At 41.4% G+C, this 20,514-nt stretch overlaps 2 protein-coding genes across 2 annotated transcripts in view; one reads left to right on the top strand and one right to left on the bottom strand.

The window, feature by feature from the left end:
* VWDE (von Willebrand factor D and EGF domains) overlaps positions 1 to 4,604 on the top strand; it is a 34,635-nt gene extending 30,031 nt beyond the window's left edge. Inside the window, exons 25-30 of the mRNA XM_063323894.1 lie at positions 145 to 240; positions 717 to 812; positions 913 to 1,008; positions 2,291 to 2,386; positions 2,955 to 3,058; positions 4,584 to 4,604. Of these exons, the coding sequence (XP_063179964.1) occupies positions 145 to 240; positions 717 to 812; positions 913 to 1,008; positions 2,291 to 2,386; positions 2,955 to 3,058; positions 4,584 to 4,604 (509 nt within the window). The remainder of the gene's footprint in view (positions 1 to 144; positions 241 to 716; positions 813 to 912; positions 1,009 to 2,290; positions 2,387 to 2,954; positions 3,059 to 4,583) is intronic.
* A 6,021-nt stretch (positions 4,605 to 10,625) lies between these two features.
* On the bottom strand, positions 10,626 to 19,889 carry LOC134510596 (von Willebrand factor D and EGF domain-containing protein-like). The gene is made up of 5 exons (XM_063323893.1): positions 19,565 to 19,889; positions 16,742 to 16,837; positions 13,509 to 13,613; positions 12,657 to 12,752; positions 10,626 to 11,056 (listed from the first exon to the last, which is right to left on the bottom strand). Exons 1-5 carry the CDS (start codon positions 19,797 to 19,799, stop codon positions 10,947 to 10,949), a joined length of 642 nt encoding a protein of 213 aa, XP_063179963.1. The 5' UTR covers positions 19,800 to 19,889; the 3' UTR covers positions 10,626 to 10,946.
* Positions 19,890 to 20,514: the final 625 nt, after the last annotated feature.

Below are 20,514 nucleotides of genomic sequence, written 5' to 3'. Positions count from 1 at the left end.
AATTTTGGGTAAAGATTTTATATGAATGGTACTACCTGCAGTTATCTTTGGTGTTTTAATTCCTGTCCTTGCAACAGGAGTACATATTTTATAGACTTTGTTTGGCTATCATGCTTCCCACTCTTCCTGACCCTGTTTCTGCAGCGATGTGTGACCCTGTGTGTCTCAATGGCGGTTCCTGTACTAAGCCAGATGTTTGCCTCTGTCCACGTGGATTCTTTGGTGCCCACTGTCAGAATGGTAATTTCTTTCTTTCCCCCTCCTCTCTTAGCTGACATTATGAGCAAATCTGTGAGAAAACATTGTTGTCTTAAGACAATCAAGTCACGTCCCTGAGAAGTGGTGCAAAACAGAGATTACATTGTTTTTTTAGATTTTATGGCTCCTTCAGTGAATGTCCAAGGAGAACAGAGACTCAAAATTTGCCTTGTCTTCCACTCAACTTTTGAAAAGTGTTCAACCCAGTTCCATTGTATGTTATATAGTCTGGTTACTTGTGTACAAATACAGTTGCCAACCTTGACCCTGTTCCATCTGATTTTGTCTTTACTATTGATGTAAACACCAATCCACGTTAATATGATTTCTATGAGACAGTGCTGAACTTCTCTATAAGCTATCAGAATTTTAGCATTGCACTCCTGTTTCCTAGAAGTATATTGCTAAGTCAAACAAAATGCAAACTACAGCCTTTTCCTCCTGTTTGTGTCTTTTAGCTGTCTGCAGCCCGCCTTGTAAGAATGGTGGTCATTGCATGAGAAATAATGTCTGTACTTGTCCTGATGGGTACACAGGCAGAAGATGTGAAAAAAGTAAGCCAGTGTTAAAAGCCTTCTACGATCCAAAAGTAACCAATAAATTATTCTGTAATCAGTTAAATATACTAAACAGCAGGTGGTTTTGATTTTTAAGGTGTCTGTGAGCCAAGGTGCATGAATGGAGGAAGGTGCGTAGGGCCAAATGTTTGCTCTTGTCCTTCAGGATGGAGAGGAAAAAGATGTAACACTCGTAAGTATCTTGTAGTTAACAGGAGAACCATACCTTAAAAGTAATATATGACTAAAGGACAACCCTGTTCACACAAGTAATATGAAATTAGCACCAAAGAATTCAAGAATATGCACACATTGAAAAAATAATAGTCTATAACTTGGTAGCAAAACTGAGGATGGAGAACAAATACCATGCAGTTTCTAGGCTAAATCACGAGACCGAAATATCTCTTAAATTCTTGTATAGCAAGTAATATTTGTTTCTTTCTTAATTCTTGTCGAAATAAGAAACATGTATTTCTGCAAAGAGCTGAGTCAATAAAGTGAAAGAATTTCAATTTGTGCTGTAGGATATAAAAGCAGATATAATAGAAGTAGTAGTACAGCGAAAGATTGGAAAACTGTGGAAACATGGTGGGAAATGATTGGAATAGAGGATGCAATGGGCACAAGCTCTTTAGGACAGGTAGAAATAGGACTGTGATGGCAGCAGAGGCGTGGGTCGCACTGTATCATAATGAAGATATTGATGGCGCATAAATAAAGCGTGGCAGCGTGGATAAAAGCACAGTGTGCATGAAAAGCAGCGTGAGGATGGGTGGTAGAAATCCAATAGATAAAGTGTTAGTGTCTGTGATAGTACCCACCCGAGGCTCAGATATTGATATGGCCAATGAGCTCTCTAATGGCATGGCGGAAAAACAATTTTCCCTGTATGACTCTCTGTCATTATTGGAAAGTTTTATTGAAAAAAGTATTACCCATATTGACAGGGGTGAGATATTCCTGGACACCATGGAAGAGAGATTTGATTATCAACTAGTCAGTTAACCAATGAGAAATAATAGTGGGTTAGGTTGTGGCTTAATAAGCAGGGATGAATGTGCAGAAAAATGGGTCATAGAAAATAACTTTTGGATCAAATGTTCATGAGTTGTTTCACCGTGTGTTTAATTGCGTGTTAGACAAAAGATCTCTCACTAAGGTGTGGGCTTTAGAAAGGTCAATTTGGAAAAAAATCAAATATACGTGGTGGCGCTGACTTAATTCAGTATTTCAGGCTTTTGTAGCAATCTGTGATGCATCAGAACATCTCAATGTGTGCTTTGGCTGTAGGGCTTTTTATTTCTAGTTGCCTCTCTTCCCTTCCTTCATATCCTGATGATCCTAGATGGATTTTCAGTGAATATGATGTGACTCTTGTGTAGGGAAAGCACTCAACCTCTCGTGGGCATGTAAATAATAAGTAACAGTAATCACTTGGGTTATAACCAAGCTTTGTGATGATGTCTGTGCAGCAATCTGTCTTCAGGAATGTAAGAACGGTGGGGAGTGTATTGGACCGAGTACGTGTCATTGTCCTCCGCAGTGGGAAGGAATCCAGTGTCAAACACGTAAGAATGACATCACCTGAAGCCTCTTGCCTCAGCACAGTTAAGAGTGCTTCAGCAACACGCAGTGCCTAGAAGTCCTTTGCCTTGGTTGTATTTTAACCCAAATCTGTGTCAAAGGCAGGATGAACAGTAGAGATTCCTCTGCCCCTTCTGAAGCCCTCCAGAAGAATGTGACAGTAGTCTGGGACCATGGCAGTATGCAGTGGCTTGTTCTAACACTGTATGCTGCTCTGACAGCCCTGTAATGCTGTTACCCCTAATGCCTACCCCTGTAGGATGCATTAAAAACCACTTTACCCATGTCCCTGTCTCAGTTTCATTCATGCCCTCAGCGTATTCCCACAATAAATCTGCATCAAAGCACGAGGGGGGTGGGTTGGGCATAAGAACATTGTTGGCTCCGCACGACTGTGAAGTCTCCTTAGACTGGGGGGTGTTTCCTTGTGAAAATATCTTGCAAGTTCTCAGCTCCTGTAAGCAGGCAGAATAAGTATATAGAGACAGTAGCCACTTTTCCTTCACCAAGTTGTTGTAGTGAATAAAGCCACATACGTTTCTCTTATTTCAGCTGTGTGCAGCCAGAAGTGTCTGTTTGGGGGCAAGTGCGTATTGCCTAACGTATGCTCCTGTCGTCCTGGTTATACTGGAGCCCTCTGTGGGAAGAAAATTCAGGTACAGGTAGACATAGTGATTTGGGAGTCATTATCTAGTCCACCCTTGTCCAATGAAGCAGCACAAGATACATCAAGTGTGTGTCTAATTTCTTCCTTTCAGTCTCCAGCGAGTGAAAATTTCATAAAATTCCTAAGAGCAATTCCAGCAATTTATAGGCTCTAATACAGAATTGTTCTCAACACCTAAAGTAAATTTCCTTTGTTTCAAATTAAGCCAATTACCTCCTGTCATTTCCTAAGTGGCTGCAGCAGGAATTGATAACGATCCTCTTCACAACAACCACTATTCTCTTTTCCAGCATCTGGCCCCATTTTGGGAAAGAGTATCCCACTGCTGACTTTCTGAGCTTGCATTGACACAAGCCATGACCTTTTTCAACTAACTGTCACTCAGTTCATCCCTGTTCCTTATCCCTAAGGGTAACTTTTGGGAATAGCTTTACGTTTTGCATTATAGTGAGTGATGACCATTTCTCTGTTTTGTCACGTAGTCTTCTGTTGTATTCCTTTGCTTCAATGCTGACAGTCAGTCACTGAAGGAATTTAATTAAACATTTCATTACAGCTAACCTTTTTTTGGGATGTCTGAAGTAGAAAGTATTCTTGCGTCATCTGAGGTGTTTCTCTTCTTTTCTCTTCAACATATTTAGAGGCTTTTCTGGTGCCAGCAGGATTCCTTTGGTGGAGCTGGGACATCGCCTAGCTGGTTTTAGCGCTGCCTGCCCATGCTGAAATTTACATTCATCCTTTATATTAATCTTTAATTTCATGCCACCGTTAACACCTGTACTGTCTTTTCTTTTAAAAACCATTTAGTTCTTTGGTCTCCTGCTGCAGCCAAAATAGCCTATTCTGTTCTTCCCATCTTTCCTTTGCTTTTAGTACGTTGCTACATAGTGTCTTTTGATATAAACCTGTAATGTCATTGCTAGACCTGCAGGCATTTTTAGTGAGAAACGGGTAAAAAACAGGGAACACAGCAATGGTTCGACTTTCACCCAGCCTCAGTTTCTCCCAGTTGAAACTACTCGAGAGTTCAAATCTTTTTGCTGCTTTCTCAAGTCCAATACACAACGCCAATACCATTTGTGGTCAGACACATTTGCTACAGATGGGGCAAATGTGTTTAAGAAATTGAAACAATTAATAAATGCTTTTACACAATATAAAACTACATATCCTATAAAAATAAGACTATGATGTTTGCAATATGGATTTCCAAAATGTGATCTAAAAAAAAGGAAAGAATTTTGATTTAAATGTTTACATGAATATATGAAAAGCATCAGTATATTTTTAATCTAGAAAATAAGTTGCTGATGAGTCAGACAGTGCTGTATAAATACACCAACCAAAATGGCACATTTTCTTAAAGAAATAAACAAGCTATAGCCACAAATTTAACTTAATATTGTGTTTCTGCGTATCAGGAAAGCAGAGATTCATTAAAATAGTTTCTTAATCTTTACCATAAAAAGGGGCTGTGTCATTAAAGGCTCTTTTTACATTTTTTTTTCTCCAAGGTACAAAGGCATCGTGGTTGAAGAAAAGAAGCGTATCAATTCAATTGCAATGCTGCATGGATGTATGAGACTGGAAAGTAGCAAGAAAGTTGAAGGCAGTTGCAGAGTTTATTTGAACGAAAGCAATATCCAGAAGCATTATTTTAAAAGATTCATATTAGAGTCATGAAGTTTGGTGAGCTTCAATACAACAACCTTATAGTCATTATGTATATTTCTATAATTTTTGCTACCTCGTGCACAAACCCCACAGTCTCTGATTCTTCACTGGGCTCACAAATGATGCAAACCCAAAATTCTGCAGTTTATTGATGGAGTCAACGGGACTTTGAGATTCCTTTTTGGGAGCAAGACTGTAACAGCTGCTAAGTGTCTCTAGGAAAGAAGGCCGCGCTTCGCCACTTGTGAATGGTACCTGCTCTTTTTAAACACTGTTTACATACATATTATTGGGCTGTGTGCAGAAGAAAAAGCAGAATTATTTTTTTCTTCTTTGTCTTGTATTTGCGTCCATCTGTTATAATGACTAGCTAGTAGTGAGGAAGGAGGGGGAACCTAAACCAAGGCTTGGCTACTAACCACAGGGGCAAGGCCTCATGTCTTCCTAACAGTCAGCCAGATGCAGGAGTAATTCTGGTTTATCTCTACCAGCCTTTGTAGCCAGGAGCCGGATACCGACTCTTCTGTTTTGACTTCATTACTTACACTCACGCAGCTGAGAACCCAACTACTGAATGATTTCTGTGTCGGTAAGACTCTTTTATGCCCCTGTTTTGAGACGGCATTCAGTAATAGGAGGAAATCTTGTCCTTGAGTTTCTCTGAGAAATCTGACAATCTTTTTAACCGTGCTGAATCTTAAAATAGGAACCAATAAGAGGAGAAATTTGCTGTATGTCATGCCATCCATCTACGGTTGGAACTAGATGATGTTTAAGGTCCCTTCCAACCTAAACCATTCTATGATCAAATCAGAAAGTATTTGTAAGAGACTCCTTAGAGGAGTTTTTTTCCATTACCTATTGCTCCAATGAACTGTTAGCGCCTCCCAGCTGCCAAATAGTTTTTGAACAAATAAAATTCCAGATTTTCTGAACCTTCCTACAGAGGACGACCATCTTCTTCCCCTAGAGCTGTTAAAGACATTTCAATCACTGCTGCAACTAACTGAGCTCTGGTAATAGATATAAATGTCCCTTTAGCTAAGCCATTTAAGTTTACTGTTTTGTTTGGTTTTTTAAAAACGAAAATAAACATCATGACTTCCTGTTCTCCTGAGCAATATTCAATTTACATACACTAATTCTGAACAGCAAGAAAATGGAGCTCATTCTGCCATTTACTGCCACTGTGGGACGCTGATTGCCAAATCGTAGCTGTTAGCAGCTCTGTGCCTAGATTTCTCCTCACCTTTTGATAGTCCTCTTAAGCCATTTTGCAAAGTAAGCTGGCATTCTGAGTTCTCAGCGTCATTCCAGAATGATACCTGATGGATTTCCCGGTGTCTGACTGGTGTATTTGAAAAATGTTTTCCATTTCCCACTTGCATTTTAAGTTTCAGTGTTTCCATAGTTTCTTTTAATCGAGCATCCAAGTGGCTGATAGCCTCATCTGCTGGGAACTGATGTGTTATTTAAAACCTACTCCACTTGAACCGGTTCCTCTGTCACATCTCACAAAGATTGCCATGAACAAAACCTGACTAGCTATTGGAACGGATGCCTCAGGATGATGCTTTGAATATGCAGGGTTCTGAAAACATTTTTAAAATGCAAACACACCGATATTGTGTAATCTCATATTGTAATAACCACCATTCCACATGTCAGTTAAGAGGTGGTGTGCTGAAGAGAGAGATAACATCTGCGCGGAACACTGATAACAGTACTTTGGTTAATGAGTTTGTGCAACCTTCCATTCACAAAACTGAGTCAATATATAGATGCCTTTCTACAATTTCAGGCTCAATAAAGGTGGGTTTTTTAATCATAACTTTTAGTATTTCCCATTTATTTTCAGTGTTTCTAAAGGCAGAAATGATTTCTTTTACTTTTTCCAAATGCAAGCTGTGCAAACCAAAGCACATCCACAATTTTGCTATAGTAGTTAAAAAAGCTCAGTGCTAAGTTGTGCTGTTTTCCAGCAAGCACATGAAGCAGAAAAAGTACTAGTACGTGCATAAAGACAGCCAGCTACTTCAAAACTGCCCAGTAATTATGTGATTAGTTGCAACTGTTTTGCTGCCAGATCGTCCATCATACCCATGAAACAGAATTCACTGTAATTAGAAAGCACATTGCAACAACTGAGGAAAATTGCTCCGTTTAACAAGAGGCAGAAGCGTGTAGAGGGCTTGTGTACACAGGGTAACAAAGTTGTTCTAATGTCGCGTCATGTAATCTGAAATTAGGCCCAAAAGAGTTTGGCGATTCGGAAGGGGGGAGAAGGGTTGCATACTGCAGGAGCTGCCACGCTTCCACTCTGATGGAATCAAGGACAACTTGTGCCAAACTGAAGATCTTACGATGATTCTTAGCACATTATAGAGAATACAGGTATCTTCACTGAATTTTCTTGCATGATTTATTTAAATACTAAACAGTGCTGGAAGGTACATCATCCATTTATTACCCGGCTGCACTACAGTTGCTCTGCAGGCCAGCAGAAATTCTCCCAAGTGCAGATTGACTTCTGCCCATAATCTTGAAAAGATCTTTAAAATGTTGTATAATAACTATTTTCTGATATTCTCATATCACAGAAGATACCACAGATCTTAGCAAGGACTGAGTTTCCTACATGTGTATCCGTGTTGGCTGTGATTTAAAAAAAAACAACAAAAAAACATCAAAAAAGTGGGCCCCATGTGAAAGGCTCTTTCTTTTTACAAAAGTTAATTATATATAATCATAGCTGAGAATAGAAAGCGAGTGAACATTTCCATCTACCAAAAGTAAACCCGTGAAGAAGAATCAGCGCAAACCCTACAGTAAATGAGTACAAAAGCTTAAGCTACTTGACAGACTGGCTATATCCACTCCATTACCTGTCCAAATGGGAAAGCCAAAGTTTAAATTCTCAATAAAACATAACACCTGGGTACATATACAAAACCAAACACAGAGGTTGGAAAGTGTTACTAATCATTAAAGATGTTTATGCTCTTTCTTTTGCATAAAGGTATCGCATGGCAATGTTGGGTCATTTTACTCACTTCCACCCACAGCTCAGTTTAGCCAATAAAGGATATTTTATTGATAAACCAAGTAACTCCATTCTTGCTACAACCACTTACAGCAGAGAAAATATAAATGGTAAAATGGGCATGTAAGGAAATTAAAAAGAAGAAACACTTCCCACCTTTTCGCGCACATTCTAAAAAGACAGAATATCAAAACCACAACCAGTGCACTACCCCTACAATTTTTCCAGTTGTTTTTAGTGAAAAATCGGAGCACCTGTATAAGCTGTTCCAGTTAGCTCTAATAAATAAGGGAGGTAACCTGTTCTGTATCATTTCTCCTAACCTTTGAGCTGCATGTGTAACTAGCTTTTCACAGGAAGATACATCTAGCTCCAAAAATTACATGCTGTAACCAGTATGTTCAATCCTCCAGTGAGCGGGAAACAAAAAAAAAGACAAGAAATACTGGCAGCTCTTAATAAATATATGTGGAACTATATGTGGAACTGTGGAAATAATAATGTGGGGACCTGGACTGTCATTAATAATACATTCTGAGATTGTTCTCCTTTAAAATAACTGCTAGAAAATTTGCTTTTAAACTCACTTAAAATATTGCAGAGATTTAAATGATTTTTCTTAAAAACAAAACCAAAAAACCCCACCGAAAAACCCCGTAGCCAGTAGATGGTGCTACATTCAAGCGGTATTTCTAAAATATGCCATCACGTTCCGCATGCCGTCAAATTACTGCTTAATTCAATCGTTTCTAAACAGGGAACTATTTAAATCAGCATCTGTCCTGGCCTGCTCAGAAACACCAACTACAGGTCTCGCTCACTGCCTGCTCCTGGTCTCATGCTCCTAATGATGCTAACGTCTCTTTTGGCTTCTAATCGCCATTATTGTCACTTTTGGCTTTATTAGTAGAAGCCGCTCTTTTCAGGAACAATACTGAGATATTGTGCCTCTCTGCATTTACATACTTCTGCTCATTTACTCTGAAATCTTGGGTCTGAGGCAATTAATTTTTTTCCACTCACTTCCCTGCAACCAGTACGTCAGCTAAGGTATTCAGCTTAACTCCTGAATTTCTAAATTATGGCATGATTATTATAGCGAACTGCGACAGAATTTCATCATCATAAAGGCTACTCCAGAACCGCTGATGAAATCATCTTGTTTAATGCATGAAAACCACATTTTTCAGCAGCATGTCTGAAATAGCCAGTCTACCACAGCAAAAGAGGCACAAAAAACATACACTCCTCTTACTCTGTCCTCTGCCCCGGCGACAAAACCTGCACAACACGTGTCCGTAGCAGGTTTCCTCTGAACCTGATGCAAGAGCCTCCAAAGCAAGGTCAGAGGAAGGCTTCTCAACTACACAATCCACCAATTGCCTGTAACAACAGAGAAGAGGAGTCTCATGAACTGTACCATTGTCTTTCATTTGTCCTCTGTATCATAGAATCACAGAAACATAGAATTGCCTAGGTTGGAAGGGACCTTTCAGATCATCTAGTCCAACCATCAACCCAATTCTTGACAAAAAACCATCACTAAACCATATCTCTAAGCACTATGTCTATCCATCTTTTACATACCTCCAGGGATGGTGCCTCAACCGCTTCCCTGGGCAGCCTGTTCCCATGCTTAACAACCCTTTCAGTGTAAAGATTTTCCCTAATATTCAATCTAAACCTCCCCTGGCACAACTTGGTATGCTTGGGTTCTCTCTTTTAGAGAAGGTCGGTAACTGAGAAGACCCCATTTCCTTTGCTTCTTGTCAATGCTCAGGCACCTGTAATCCCTGGGGAAACATGCCCATATAAATCACTCTGCCTACAAAAGCTACATGTTCTGGTAGGGCTGTTCATACATAGATACAACATTATTCCATCAAATGCATTAAAATAATGCATAGGCAAATGGATTACACTAATGCATAGTTAAAAATTCTCCCACCAAAAATTCCAGTTTTGCCTAGAAGACGATGAAAATCAATCTATCTCAGAAAAAAAATAATTGATTTGGGCATCGTTCAGAAAGTTGACTGATTCAGCTTGCGTGTTTTGGCAAAACCTTCCTCAACTGTAGCCTTCAAGAAACAGCACAGACGAGATACGGAACAATGAGCGTAGGAGTCCCAGTCCAATCTGCAGCCCATTCAAAAGGCTGCAAAAGCTGAATGAGGCCAAACTGGAACGTGTCCAGAAGACAAGCCTCAGCATCCTCCACACAGGTGATCTGTGACAGATGCAGCTTTTCCTCGCTGCCAGGCTGTAGCTTCCCATTATATTGCTCCTGTAACAACACAGTCTTGAATAGAAATGAATCATCAACGTCTACATCTTCAGAAGGGAGATAAACACATTTCCCTATCCTACTGGGATAAGGAAAAGAAATAACAGGAAGTCAAGAGATGATCAGGTAATATGATGGTAGAAGTAGACAAGATAAGGACTCTCAGAGTATCACCATGGGTGAAGCTGTTATAAAGTAACAGTGGAACTGTCTGAACAAGTAGTGTTTTGGTTTTTTTAATACTGCTTAACTAATCAAGATCCAAATTTGATTGGGGGGGAGGGGCAGGAAGCACACATAAAGCGATAACCAGGATTTTAATAAGATGCTTTGCACTTTGCTGATGTTCCAGAAAGATGCAAACTCTGCAAGTTTCCTCTTGTAACTGTGTAATCTTATGGAAGGTAAATTATACTTGAACTAACACCCACTTCTGATGATCTGAATTAAGGACGTTTTATTTCATGTGCTTTTTAAAAACACATCATTAATATAATGCAATAATTATAGTCAAAGGGGGGAAAAATCAAAAAGAAGAGCACAGATCTGAAGTGCTTTATTTGAAGAGTAAATTTTATTTCAAGGTCAGCTGTATCAACCAAGACATAACACTTCTGCTTAGAAGAAAAATGAGAACAGAAGAAAACATGTGCCATACACTACACACACTTGGATACTTATAACAGTTTTGTTACAGTCAGCTATAATTTTCTTTCATACAGAAAAGCACTTACTTAATATACTGAAGACAAAAAGTTATCTGAAATTAATTGGTTGCCACGTTTTGTTTTAAGGTCCCCGCACTGCTGCAGACTTCATCTCTGTACGAAGAGTTACATGAAGAAAAGACAGCTCAACTTTACTGGATTTTCTTCATTCCTTCCTTTTCTTTGTACACTGCAGGCCAGAGTACGGCAGTCGACATCTGCACACGTTTGGAGCTATGCATTTTCCTCCATGTTGACAAGGTAGTTTACATACAGCTGAAATGAGACACCAGATACATAGTATGTCTGCAGCACAACATAGGATCATTTTTCTTCTTTGTCTCCCTGTGCTAGCAGAATTGTTCCCTGGTGATCGCACTGGGACAGTATAAATAAAAGCATAATGGAAGAACTGAAAAGCAATGCCTCTCAATTTATGGCATCATGGCCTTCACTGGAAAACAGCCACAGTACGTCTAGTCTTACTTATGCTCCATTCCCCCTTTAAAATACTATCATTTCTATTGTTCTTTAAGGCACAGGCTATTTTTGAGATGGATGCCTCCACGATAGCGAGAGAACAATAAAAATTCCTACTGAAATTTATTCAAGCCGGTTCTTGGATCCACATCCATGAGGAAACAGTTGCCACATACTCGATGATGCTCACACACTGCCCTTCTGTTCTCCCCCTCCCCCAAAAGAAGGGCAGCGGAGGACTGAGCAGGCACAGCTTCAGTTGTCCCCCAGCTACACACCAGTTCAGGTAACAAGCCAGGGGCTGTGGTTTGCTTTTGAGCATCTGTACCAACAGAAGTCAAACTGGATACAGATCTAGTTAGTTCAGGAACAGTTTCACATTAAGGACTTGAACACTTCTACATTCCCTGGTGCAGGGAACGGAGCTATACATTTTGTAAGTTCTTTGCATCTCCCATTCTTACCTTTTAATATCACCCTCTATCTCGATACACTGCTGAATACAAAGGATAAGCATTTTGCTGGTCAAATGGGAATGATAAAGTATTATTTATTAATGTTTCTTTGACTAAATATATTGCAGAAGAACTAACACTACCTGAACTGGATTCCCACAGCCACACAAAAATTTCAGATGCAGATAAATTAATACGGAGACCTTGCACCTACGATATTGAATTCAACAGCAATGCTTAAATGAGCTTCTCTGTTTCCCAGAAAGCAAACGGAAAAACTTTCCTTTTGACAATCTCAGGATTCTTGCTTTTAGCATCAGGGCAGTGCTGTTACGAGCATACAAGGCCCCGCCAGAGAAGGGTAGGTTAAAGTCTTTATAATCACCATCTGCTTTTGTGAATCAAAATTTGGGAAAATGCAAGTGGTTGTTCAGCAAGAATGTCAGTCAGTACTAACTCTGATTACAGATGGCTTCCTCTTACTCTTTTAAGAGCACCTAGAGTTAATTCTGGTGACAGCCGCAAAGTGAGAAGCAAGTTTCAGTTTTCCATGTCCATAAAATTTAATGAAGCTTCTAACCCACATCAGTACTGATAGTGTTTCTGTAACAGCCATTTTCAGTTCTTTTATACTGGGGTCTCGGCTTATAGAAAGAATTTCAGAAATACTGACAAAACATACTAAGTAATGAATTTGGTGACAACCAAAATCTGAATCTGAATTTACTTAAGGTGGAAAAGTTCTGTCTTTCTGACCAAATTAAAAAGCTAACTATTCCTTATGCATACTTGTAAGATCCCCAGCATGCAGAAGCAGCTCTCGTTTACTATTCCAAGATACTTTCCTAGCAGCTTTGTTAGGCACTGAAGATTTGAACACTGTATTGGTAAATCAAACAAGTACAGAAAAGGATAAACGAAAAACGTCAGAAGTCATTTACCTAAGTGACATGCTCCACCAACCCATCCAGCTGGACAGCTACAAATCCCAGGAGCCACACAAGCTCCATTATTCCGACAACCTTGAGGACAAATTGCTAGAAGAAAAGAATGGGTAAGTCAGCAGGATTTATAAAACTGATACAAAAGAATTCTGACAGAATGAAGGATTCAGGATGATACAAATCAAAATGGCAAAACACATCTTCTTCCAGGCCAGATAATCAACTGGTATAACTCTAAAGGCATTTCCAGGACCACGTAAATGGAAAAAAATACATAGTACTGTGTTAAGAATTTTAGTTTAAATGTTACACTTTAATGCAAAATTGACACTATTTTCTCGGAGTATGTAGCAATAATGCAGGTCCTTCATTTCAATAGTAATGCAATGACATTTCCATAGTTAGCCTCTTAATCATTTTAAAATGTTTTTGTTACTGCAGTTATATTTTTATTAAATATAAATATTTTCATTATGTAAATACGCAAGGTACTGTGAATGACCCATGCCATGATAATGTCACCTTATTATCCTCATTTAATAGCAAAGTAATACAGGCATCTTGACTGAGAGAACAGTTCCTTCAAACTTTTCTCCAAGGAGAAAGACAGGGTTTAGTTTGGTTTGTGGGTTGTATACTGCTTTTTGTACAAACCAAATGAGTAAGAATTCTCTTCTCAAGAATGCAGGGATAAACAACCGAGACTGCTCCAGTGATGAGTCTAGTAAATTATTTTTATTTCTAGTGCCCTCTCATCAGGCTGCCATCAGGACTTGTTTAGAGGCCCTAGAGACTTTAGCATTCAAGTCACCCGTGGTACAAAAAAAGCACATGAATGTAGATACCCACCTTCTTGGCATCTTGATCCTGTCCAGCCAGAAGCACAAAGGCACTTCACAACTCCATTGACAGAGATGCATTCGCCACCATTTTGACAGCCTCCTTCACAGCTTACTGCAGAAGAACAGCATACACAGAGCATTTCAAAAGCAGCATAGGGCTTCAACTAATTATCTTTAAACAGCTGGTCTATCATCAACTGCTTGTTTTATCACATCTGCAAAGACTGAAATTTCAACTATTCAGAGCAAGGCACAGTTCTATAAGGAGCGAATGTGTATGACACAACCACGTCTGCAAATGCCAACTCAAAATGCAGTTAAAACTAAGCATGTGCTTAAAAGCTTGTTGAGCTTTTAGCCTGAGAGTACCAACAAACAAACACGATTATCGCTATGGCACAGCTCCTCCCCTCCCCAACTGTGAACCAGCTGTTCATCAGCTACACCACAGTAACTCCTAACAGGCACATTCTTATCAATCTTGCCAAATCACAGCTGATAAGTCAATAACATGTGGTCAAGGATTCACTTATTTCTTTATCTGATATGACCTACACATAAGAGGAGGAAGAAGAGATAGGGATATTACTTTGGCAAATGACTATAGTCGAGTGGTGCCTTCCCAAACACCAACTATCTAAGTCAGCCTCCTCATTCCAGAATTGTTCTACATGTCAAAGCCCTGAAGGCCTCATTAATAAAGCATTATTTGTGCCACAACATATGATTGGTATCAACTGTGGTGTGGACCGTCTTTGAAATACGGCATAATTACTGTTCTGCACAATCAAGCACATCCTTTCACAAGCATGAATGTAAACATACACAACACCTTCACTGATTTGAAGAGAAACAACTATCCCTCATTATATGGATATCTTATATCCTTATATATAAAATGAGGGATATAATGAGGATATCCCTCATTATAAGGATGTCTGCTTGATACTTGGTACCAAAAAGTCCAAATCTCTGTTTTACTGCAAATTTTGGGCATGAGTTCAGCTAACAGATTTTTGGCACAAATGCTGAACATGCAAGGACATGCAAGTCAACTCCAGCACAGCTAGAAAAGCTCTTCAAAGCTTGTTTGCGTATTTCTTTGGCACACAGCATAAGTTAACGTATTTAATATTGATTGTATTCGATTGATTGTGGTAAGTGGGAGAAGTGCCTGAAGACTGGAGGAAAGCAAATGTCAATCCAATCTTCCAAGAAGAGCAAGGAGGACCCAGGGAACTATAGGCTGGTCGGCCTCACCTCAGTCCCTGGTAAGGTAATGGAACACTTGATCCTGGAAACCATTTCTAGGCACATTAAGGACAAGAGAATCATCAGAAATAGTCAGCAGGGCTTCACTGTGAGGGTGACCAAGCACTGGCACAGGTTACCCAGGGAAGTTGTGAAGTCTCCATCCTTGGAGACGCTCAAAAGCTATCTGGACATGGACCTTGGCAACTGGCTCTAGGTGTCCCTTCTTGAGCAGGGGGTTGGACAAGATGACCTCCAGAGATCCCTTCCAACCTCAACCATTCCGTGATTCTGTGTGATTCTGTAACAGCACATTGCGCCGCAATGCAGTTTTGTATATCCAAGCTCCATATGCCACAGTACTGCCCCTTAAAGGTGAACACAAGGCTGTCCCTTGCCTTACAGGGATAACATGATAATGAATACAAGTAGGACTTTTAGCCAGATACAAATACAATTCTAGACTTGTAGTTATTAGCATAAACTGAACCCTCACTCTGCTTTGCCTATTTAAGCAGTACCTCTCACCTTACTTCTAATTCAGGCTCTTCTGAGAAGGTCAAGTTCCCTCTTCTGTACACACCCCACAAACCTACACTTTCAGTTGGCTTTTAAGAAATTTTTTTTAAAAAATCTTATTGCTGGAAAATGATGCTGACCATGCTCCAGTTTACCTCATTGCTGTCGAGACTGTTATGTCTACTTAAATGAATAGTTATTTCCCAACGCATTACATAGCAGCACTGTGTTATACAGATCTTCATTAGAAGACACTTCCTTCTCTTTCTTATTCCTCTACAATGTTAACAATTTTGATATAAAATTATTATCACTGGCAGTTGAATTCCCCTTCAGTCAACATACCAGAGCTACAGTTCAAACTTCTGCAAACTTAGATATACGTTACTATGTTAGGTACACTAGGACCATGCTTTCTTCACAAAATACCAAATACAGCTTTATTAAAAAATTAAACAACAAAAAAACCCAAACAAACCCCACCCCAGACAACCCGACAAGAAGACTCCAGAGAGCTGCAGAAGATAGCCATGGTCCTTCCCCAAGTACCAACGAGGTTACGCTCCAAGTAAACTCCTGTAGCTATTTCACATTTGAAGGAAATAAAGAAAATGCCCACAGAATAAACATCAAACATAAATTGAGAATCCTGTGAGGTGTTGCTAGCTGCTGTGACCACAGTCAGACAGAATGCTTATTAAGTTCTCAGCACAGTGATGACTGCCCGACTAATTTATCAGCATCTATGCAAAAAGAACTTTTAGAACTTTTTAAGTGCCAGTTTCAGACTTCTCCTCTGAAAGGAAAACAACGCTTTTTTTTCCTTCAGTCTCTGAGAATACCATTTTCCCCTCAAACTATTTCAAGTTTGCTTCCCCTTTTATCCCAGAACTCAATTTATCATAAATAGTCTAATCAGTTCATAACAATGTTTTTTTGGATTGCCTTTTCCAATCCATGCATATAGTCAATAGGCTTCACAAAACCATAAAAACTGGTCTTTGCTACTCCTCATCTCTGTCATCTCCCGTCACCTATCAACAATACATTGCCATGCACATCTTCAGTGACTTACCCTCAATATTACATCTTGCAAATACTACACAAAAGTTTCAGCCACCTACTATAGAAACGTGTGTCTATACAAGTCAGCTCGTTGAACTATTTAGAAAGAGTCTGTTATAGAGCTAAACAGAATATTTACATAACACATAAAGAAGGTATTTTACAAGGGACAAAATTCTCTCAGATTCTCCCAACACATTTCAGTACATATACTCCACCCCCTTCTCCTGCAAGCACGCAGATCCTCTAGGCCGTACATTTTTTGACAGTAAGGTCAGAGATCTAAGGAATTAAGGTCATTATTTCAAGTGCATTAGATCCTGGACTCGAGGAGGTCCAAATTAATTTTGTATGTTTTCAAACTTCTTGTCTTTCCAAACTACCACTTGTTTGGGTTTTACTCACCTTTATGACAGTATCTACCCCCATAGCCAGGTGGGCATCTGCATTTTCCAGGTCTGAGGCACTCCCCACCATTTTTGCATTTTGGATAACATGTGGCTGTAAGACAGATAACAAACCAATCTTGGATAAATACTGGTAAAGCTTATCAAAATTACTACTTAAGCACATAAAAAAAATTTGCTTTATTTTAGTCTCCGAGCACTCAGTTTGCCTTCACATTTCCTAAGATATATCTGCCCTACCATCCCACACTGCCAATCAGGTGAAATAGTTTCCCTGAATAGAGAGCACTCCACCATTTTAAGCTTTTAAACACTCAAAACTAAGGAAGCTTTTGGACCCTAGACAGAATAGAGAGAAGAGAGCACCATACTGAAAAGGAACAAAGGAACACAGCTGGACTGCCAAAGAAGCTTTTGATAATTGAAGTCACGAAATGACAGGTGAGAAAAGAGGTGATAAGAAGAAATGACTTAATAAAAAATTCTGCAGCTTCAGTGGCACCTTCCGATTCTTAAGATGTAACATCATACTTAACTCTTTACTGGATTCCTACATATCTCTCCAGAAAAACTACGTGCTTGTTTCATCACACCTATTCTCTAAAATGTCTCCAGAAATAAGTCAGCACTTTCTTCTCCTTTTTTTTTTTTGCCTCAGTTTGCCTCTCAGAAACCTTTCTGAAGTGTACAGTGTTTGTTTAGAAATCACCTGAGATAAATGCAACTGTTTGTTTGTCATAACTGTAATTATCTGTTGGGAGAAAAGCATCTATGATCATCACAGACCCTGCAACTTTTTCAATGCTGACAGCTTGGACAAGTTGGATAAGGCACAAATAAAAATCTTAATTTTGCAAAATTCTGTGTAAATCCAGTCAGATTGAAAATAAATTACTTATCACATAGCTCTCCTTGCTACTCATAAATCATTCTTGAATCAGTCCTGGTGTCTGAGAAGACATTTGTTTATTCACACACAGATTTTAGAAACCCATGTGTTTCAGAGAGTCTCATCTGAATTAACTGCAGGTGTGAGAGGAGTTCTCTACATCATATTGCTTTATCCTTTGACTGGATGGGTGAGAAGTCTGAAACAGAGGGAAGAAAAGGGAAAAGATGAGCAGTGAATAACACCACACTGATTTTGCTCTCAGATGCTCATTGCACTCATAAGCAAACCAACTGAAGATTAGACGATTTTTCACATTAGTATCTGTAGAATGAGTATTTGCATGCAAATAAAGGACACAGACACATGTGAAAGGACCATTCAGCACTCGGCACATTGGAAATGCCATATAAGAGCTGTCAATTTAAGAAAACCTCTATTTCTGTGTTATTTCACATAGTCTTATAAAGTTTACTTTACCTATTTATGCTAGAAGATACTGGCAGTGATATCTGAATTTCACTGTGAAGTCACGTACACAGAGTCAGAAAGCAGCCCTGACGTGAAGATTTAATACTTAAATTCGATACCACTTGCACAAAGAAGAAAAAAGTTAACTTATCTCAGTGAGTTTTCTTGACAGAACATGAGATGAAGCTTCATTTATCCAACTTTTTTTCTGTATTGATGACCTTATCAGAACTGGCATTCAGTGGTTCCTTTAACAATACCAAACAGTTCACCTCTCTGGTTCAAAAATGGATATGCATCTCTGACAATCGTTCACACCTTCTCTAAACCCTAGGGTCCAAGAGTTGTTTGTAACAGTGCAAACTGCAGAGTTATTCATCCCCAATATGCAGCGCATTAGCTGCACATCATTTGTCACCACCTGCTAGCCTTAGCTTCTAAATAAAACAATGTTCCATGAATGATTACGGTCCTGAATGAAGTTTTCAGCATCACATTTCAGAGTTTAAAAAAAAAATAAAAAAGAACACATTTTAGATGAAGGAAATTGAGAAATAAAACAACTACCGTACAAACTATATTACCTCTTCACGCAGGACAAGATGTAAGGCAAAAGAACTTCTCCTGATAGTGTTTTTTAGCAATTATTAGCCCCAATGCTCTGTAGTTAAAACTTTTGAAGAAAGGAATTAGAAATTGGGCTTGTTATATTAAACAGGGTTTAAACTGAAACTCTTCTTGCCAGCGTATACTTTTGCATACTGGTGACAGTTTCAAAGATACTTTGTCTCCCAGGGGAAACCAACAGGAACAAACTTCAGTTCACCCCAGCTTTATAGCCTCCCACCATGGAAATGGGATGTACGAATGATTCTGTGCATCAGGTTCTGAAAGCTGTCCAACCTCAAAAAGCACCTTTCCTTACTCAGGCGAGTATTAAAACATGCACAGAGAAAATGATAGAAGGAAGCAGATGCAGAAGCCTATCCAGTCAGTGGATGTCTACCCAATGTGCAAATGGTAGAACGCAACCTACCGACCACACAGCCATTTCCATCGGCCGGGTCTACTCACCTACGTGAGCGTCCTCATAGAGGAGCTGGCTCTTGGTTGTGCTCTATCAGTTGGCTGTCATTGCCACGCCTCACCAGAAAACGGGTGTCTCTACCCCTCTTCTTCCACCCCACCTTGTCTGTGTCCTCCCCAGCACCTGACCACCGCCGCCTCTCACCGTACCCAGACCCGAGCTCCTCACACCTTCCCGGAGGGATGCCTTGCAGGCAGGCCGGCAGCTCCCAGGGCTCACACCCACGCCCAGCCCTGTCCAGGCCAAGCCACGTCCCCAAGGACCACCACGCACGTCCCCACGGCCGCGGGCTGTGGCGACTCCCCGCCGACGGGACCCCGCCGCCACCCGCACCGGCACCCTCCCCCCGCCGCGGTGCGAGGCCGGGCCGTTACCGTGCTGGCAGCGCTCGCCCTCGTAGCCCTTGGAGCAGAGGCAGGTGCCGTTGGCCAGGCAGAGCCCGCCGTGCTGACAGCGCGGGCTGCAGGCCGCCGGCGGGCCCGCGGCGAAGGGCAGGGCCGCCCCGCCGGCGAGCAGAGCGCCGGCCCCGCTGCCGCCCCGCAGCCCCCACAGCGCCAGCCAGAGCAGCAGGCGGGGCAAAGCCCGGCCGCCGCCGTCCCGCCGCGCCATGACCCGGGCGCCTCGCCCGCCCGGCAGCCGCTGGCTCGGGCAGCTCGGTCCGCTCCCCGCGGCCGCCTCCTCTCCGCTCACTCCCTTTCACCCCCCGCTCCTTCACGCCCCCCTCGCTTCTCCCCTCGCCGTTCTTTACCACTCCTCCTCCTCCTCACCCCCGCTTCAGCGCCGGCCTCCCCCCCGCCTCGCCTAGCCTAGCCGCCCCCCGCGGCCCGCCAGGGCGGGTGGAAGCCCCTCCCGGGTGCCGGTGAGGGGCAGCGGGGCAGGGCCGGGGCTGCCGGCAGCGTCCTTCCGTCGGTCGGCCGGGGGCGCCCGCGGGGCCTGGCGGCGGTGGGTGAGGGAAAGCGGGCCCGGGGGGTCCCTGGCCCCGAGCCCACCGCCGGCAGACTGGCAGCCACGGGGCCGGCAGGTACCGGGGCTGATCCCTACGCAGGCCACGGAGCCCGCCTTCTCACGGAGGCCGGCAGCGGGCCATGCCGTTCGGTGGCCCTGCCACCCGTTTCCAGGATGGCACTGCGCTTGCCATCTGACTGACCTCCCTCCCTTCCTCTTCACTGCCCTCCGAATCTCTAGTTTCTATTCACCTTCATCTTTAAAGTCACCATGAAACGTGAATATCACCACACCGACATTTAAGGGTGATTCGAGAGAGACATACCGAACCCACTGCCACTTGGCAGATGGGAAAGCGGGAAGAATGAGTTCCATGCTG

The sequence above is a fragment of the Chroicocephalus ridibundus genome, chromosome 2 (genome assembly GCF_963924245.1).
Source record: "Chroicocephalus ridibundus chromosome 2, bChrRid1.1, whole genome shotgun sequence".
NCBI classification, from domain to species: domain Eukaryota; kingdom Metazoa; phylum Chordata; class Aves; order Charadriiformes; family Laridae; genus Chroicocephalus; species Chroicocephalus ridibundus.
Note: the sequence above shows the minus strand (reverse complement) of the source record. Positions and strands in the feature narration are given on the sequence as shown.

Bases quoted from the DNA above. Each gene is read 5' to 3' on its own strand.
- LOC134510596 (XM_063323893.1), bottom strand. From the start codon at position 19,799: ATGGCGCGGCGGGACGGCGGCGGCCGGGCTTTGCCCCGCCTGCTGCTC. The intron at 13,614-16,741 runs GTGAGTAAAACC...GTTCTTCTGCAG, and splicing joins GGGTAGATACTGTCATAAAG to TAAGCTGTGAAGGAGGCTGT. The intron at 11,057-12,656 runs GTAAATGACTTC...GTCTCATTTCAG, and splicing joins TGGTGGAGCATGTCACTTAG to CTGTATGTAAACTACCTTGT.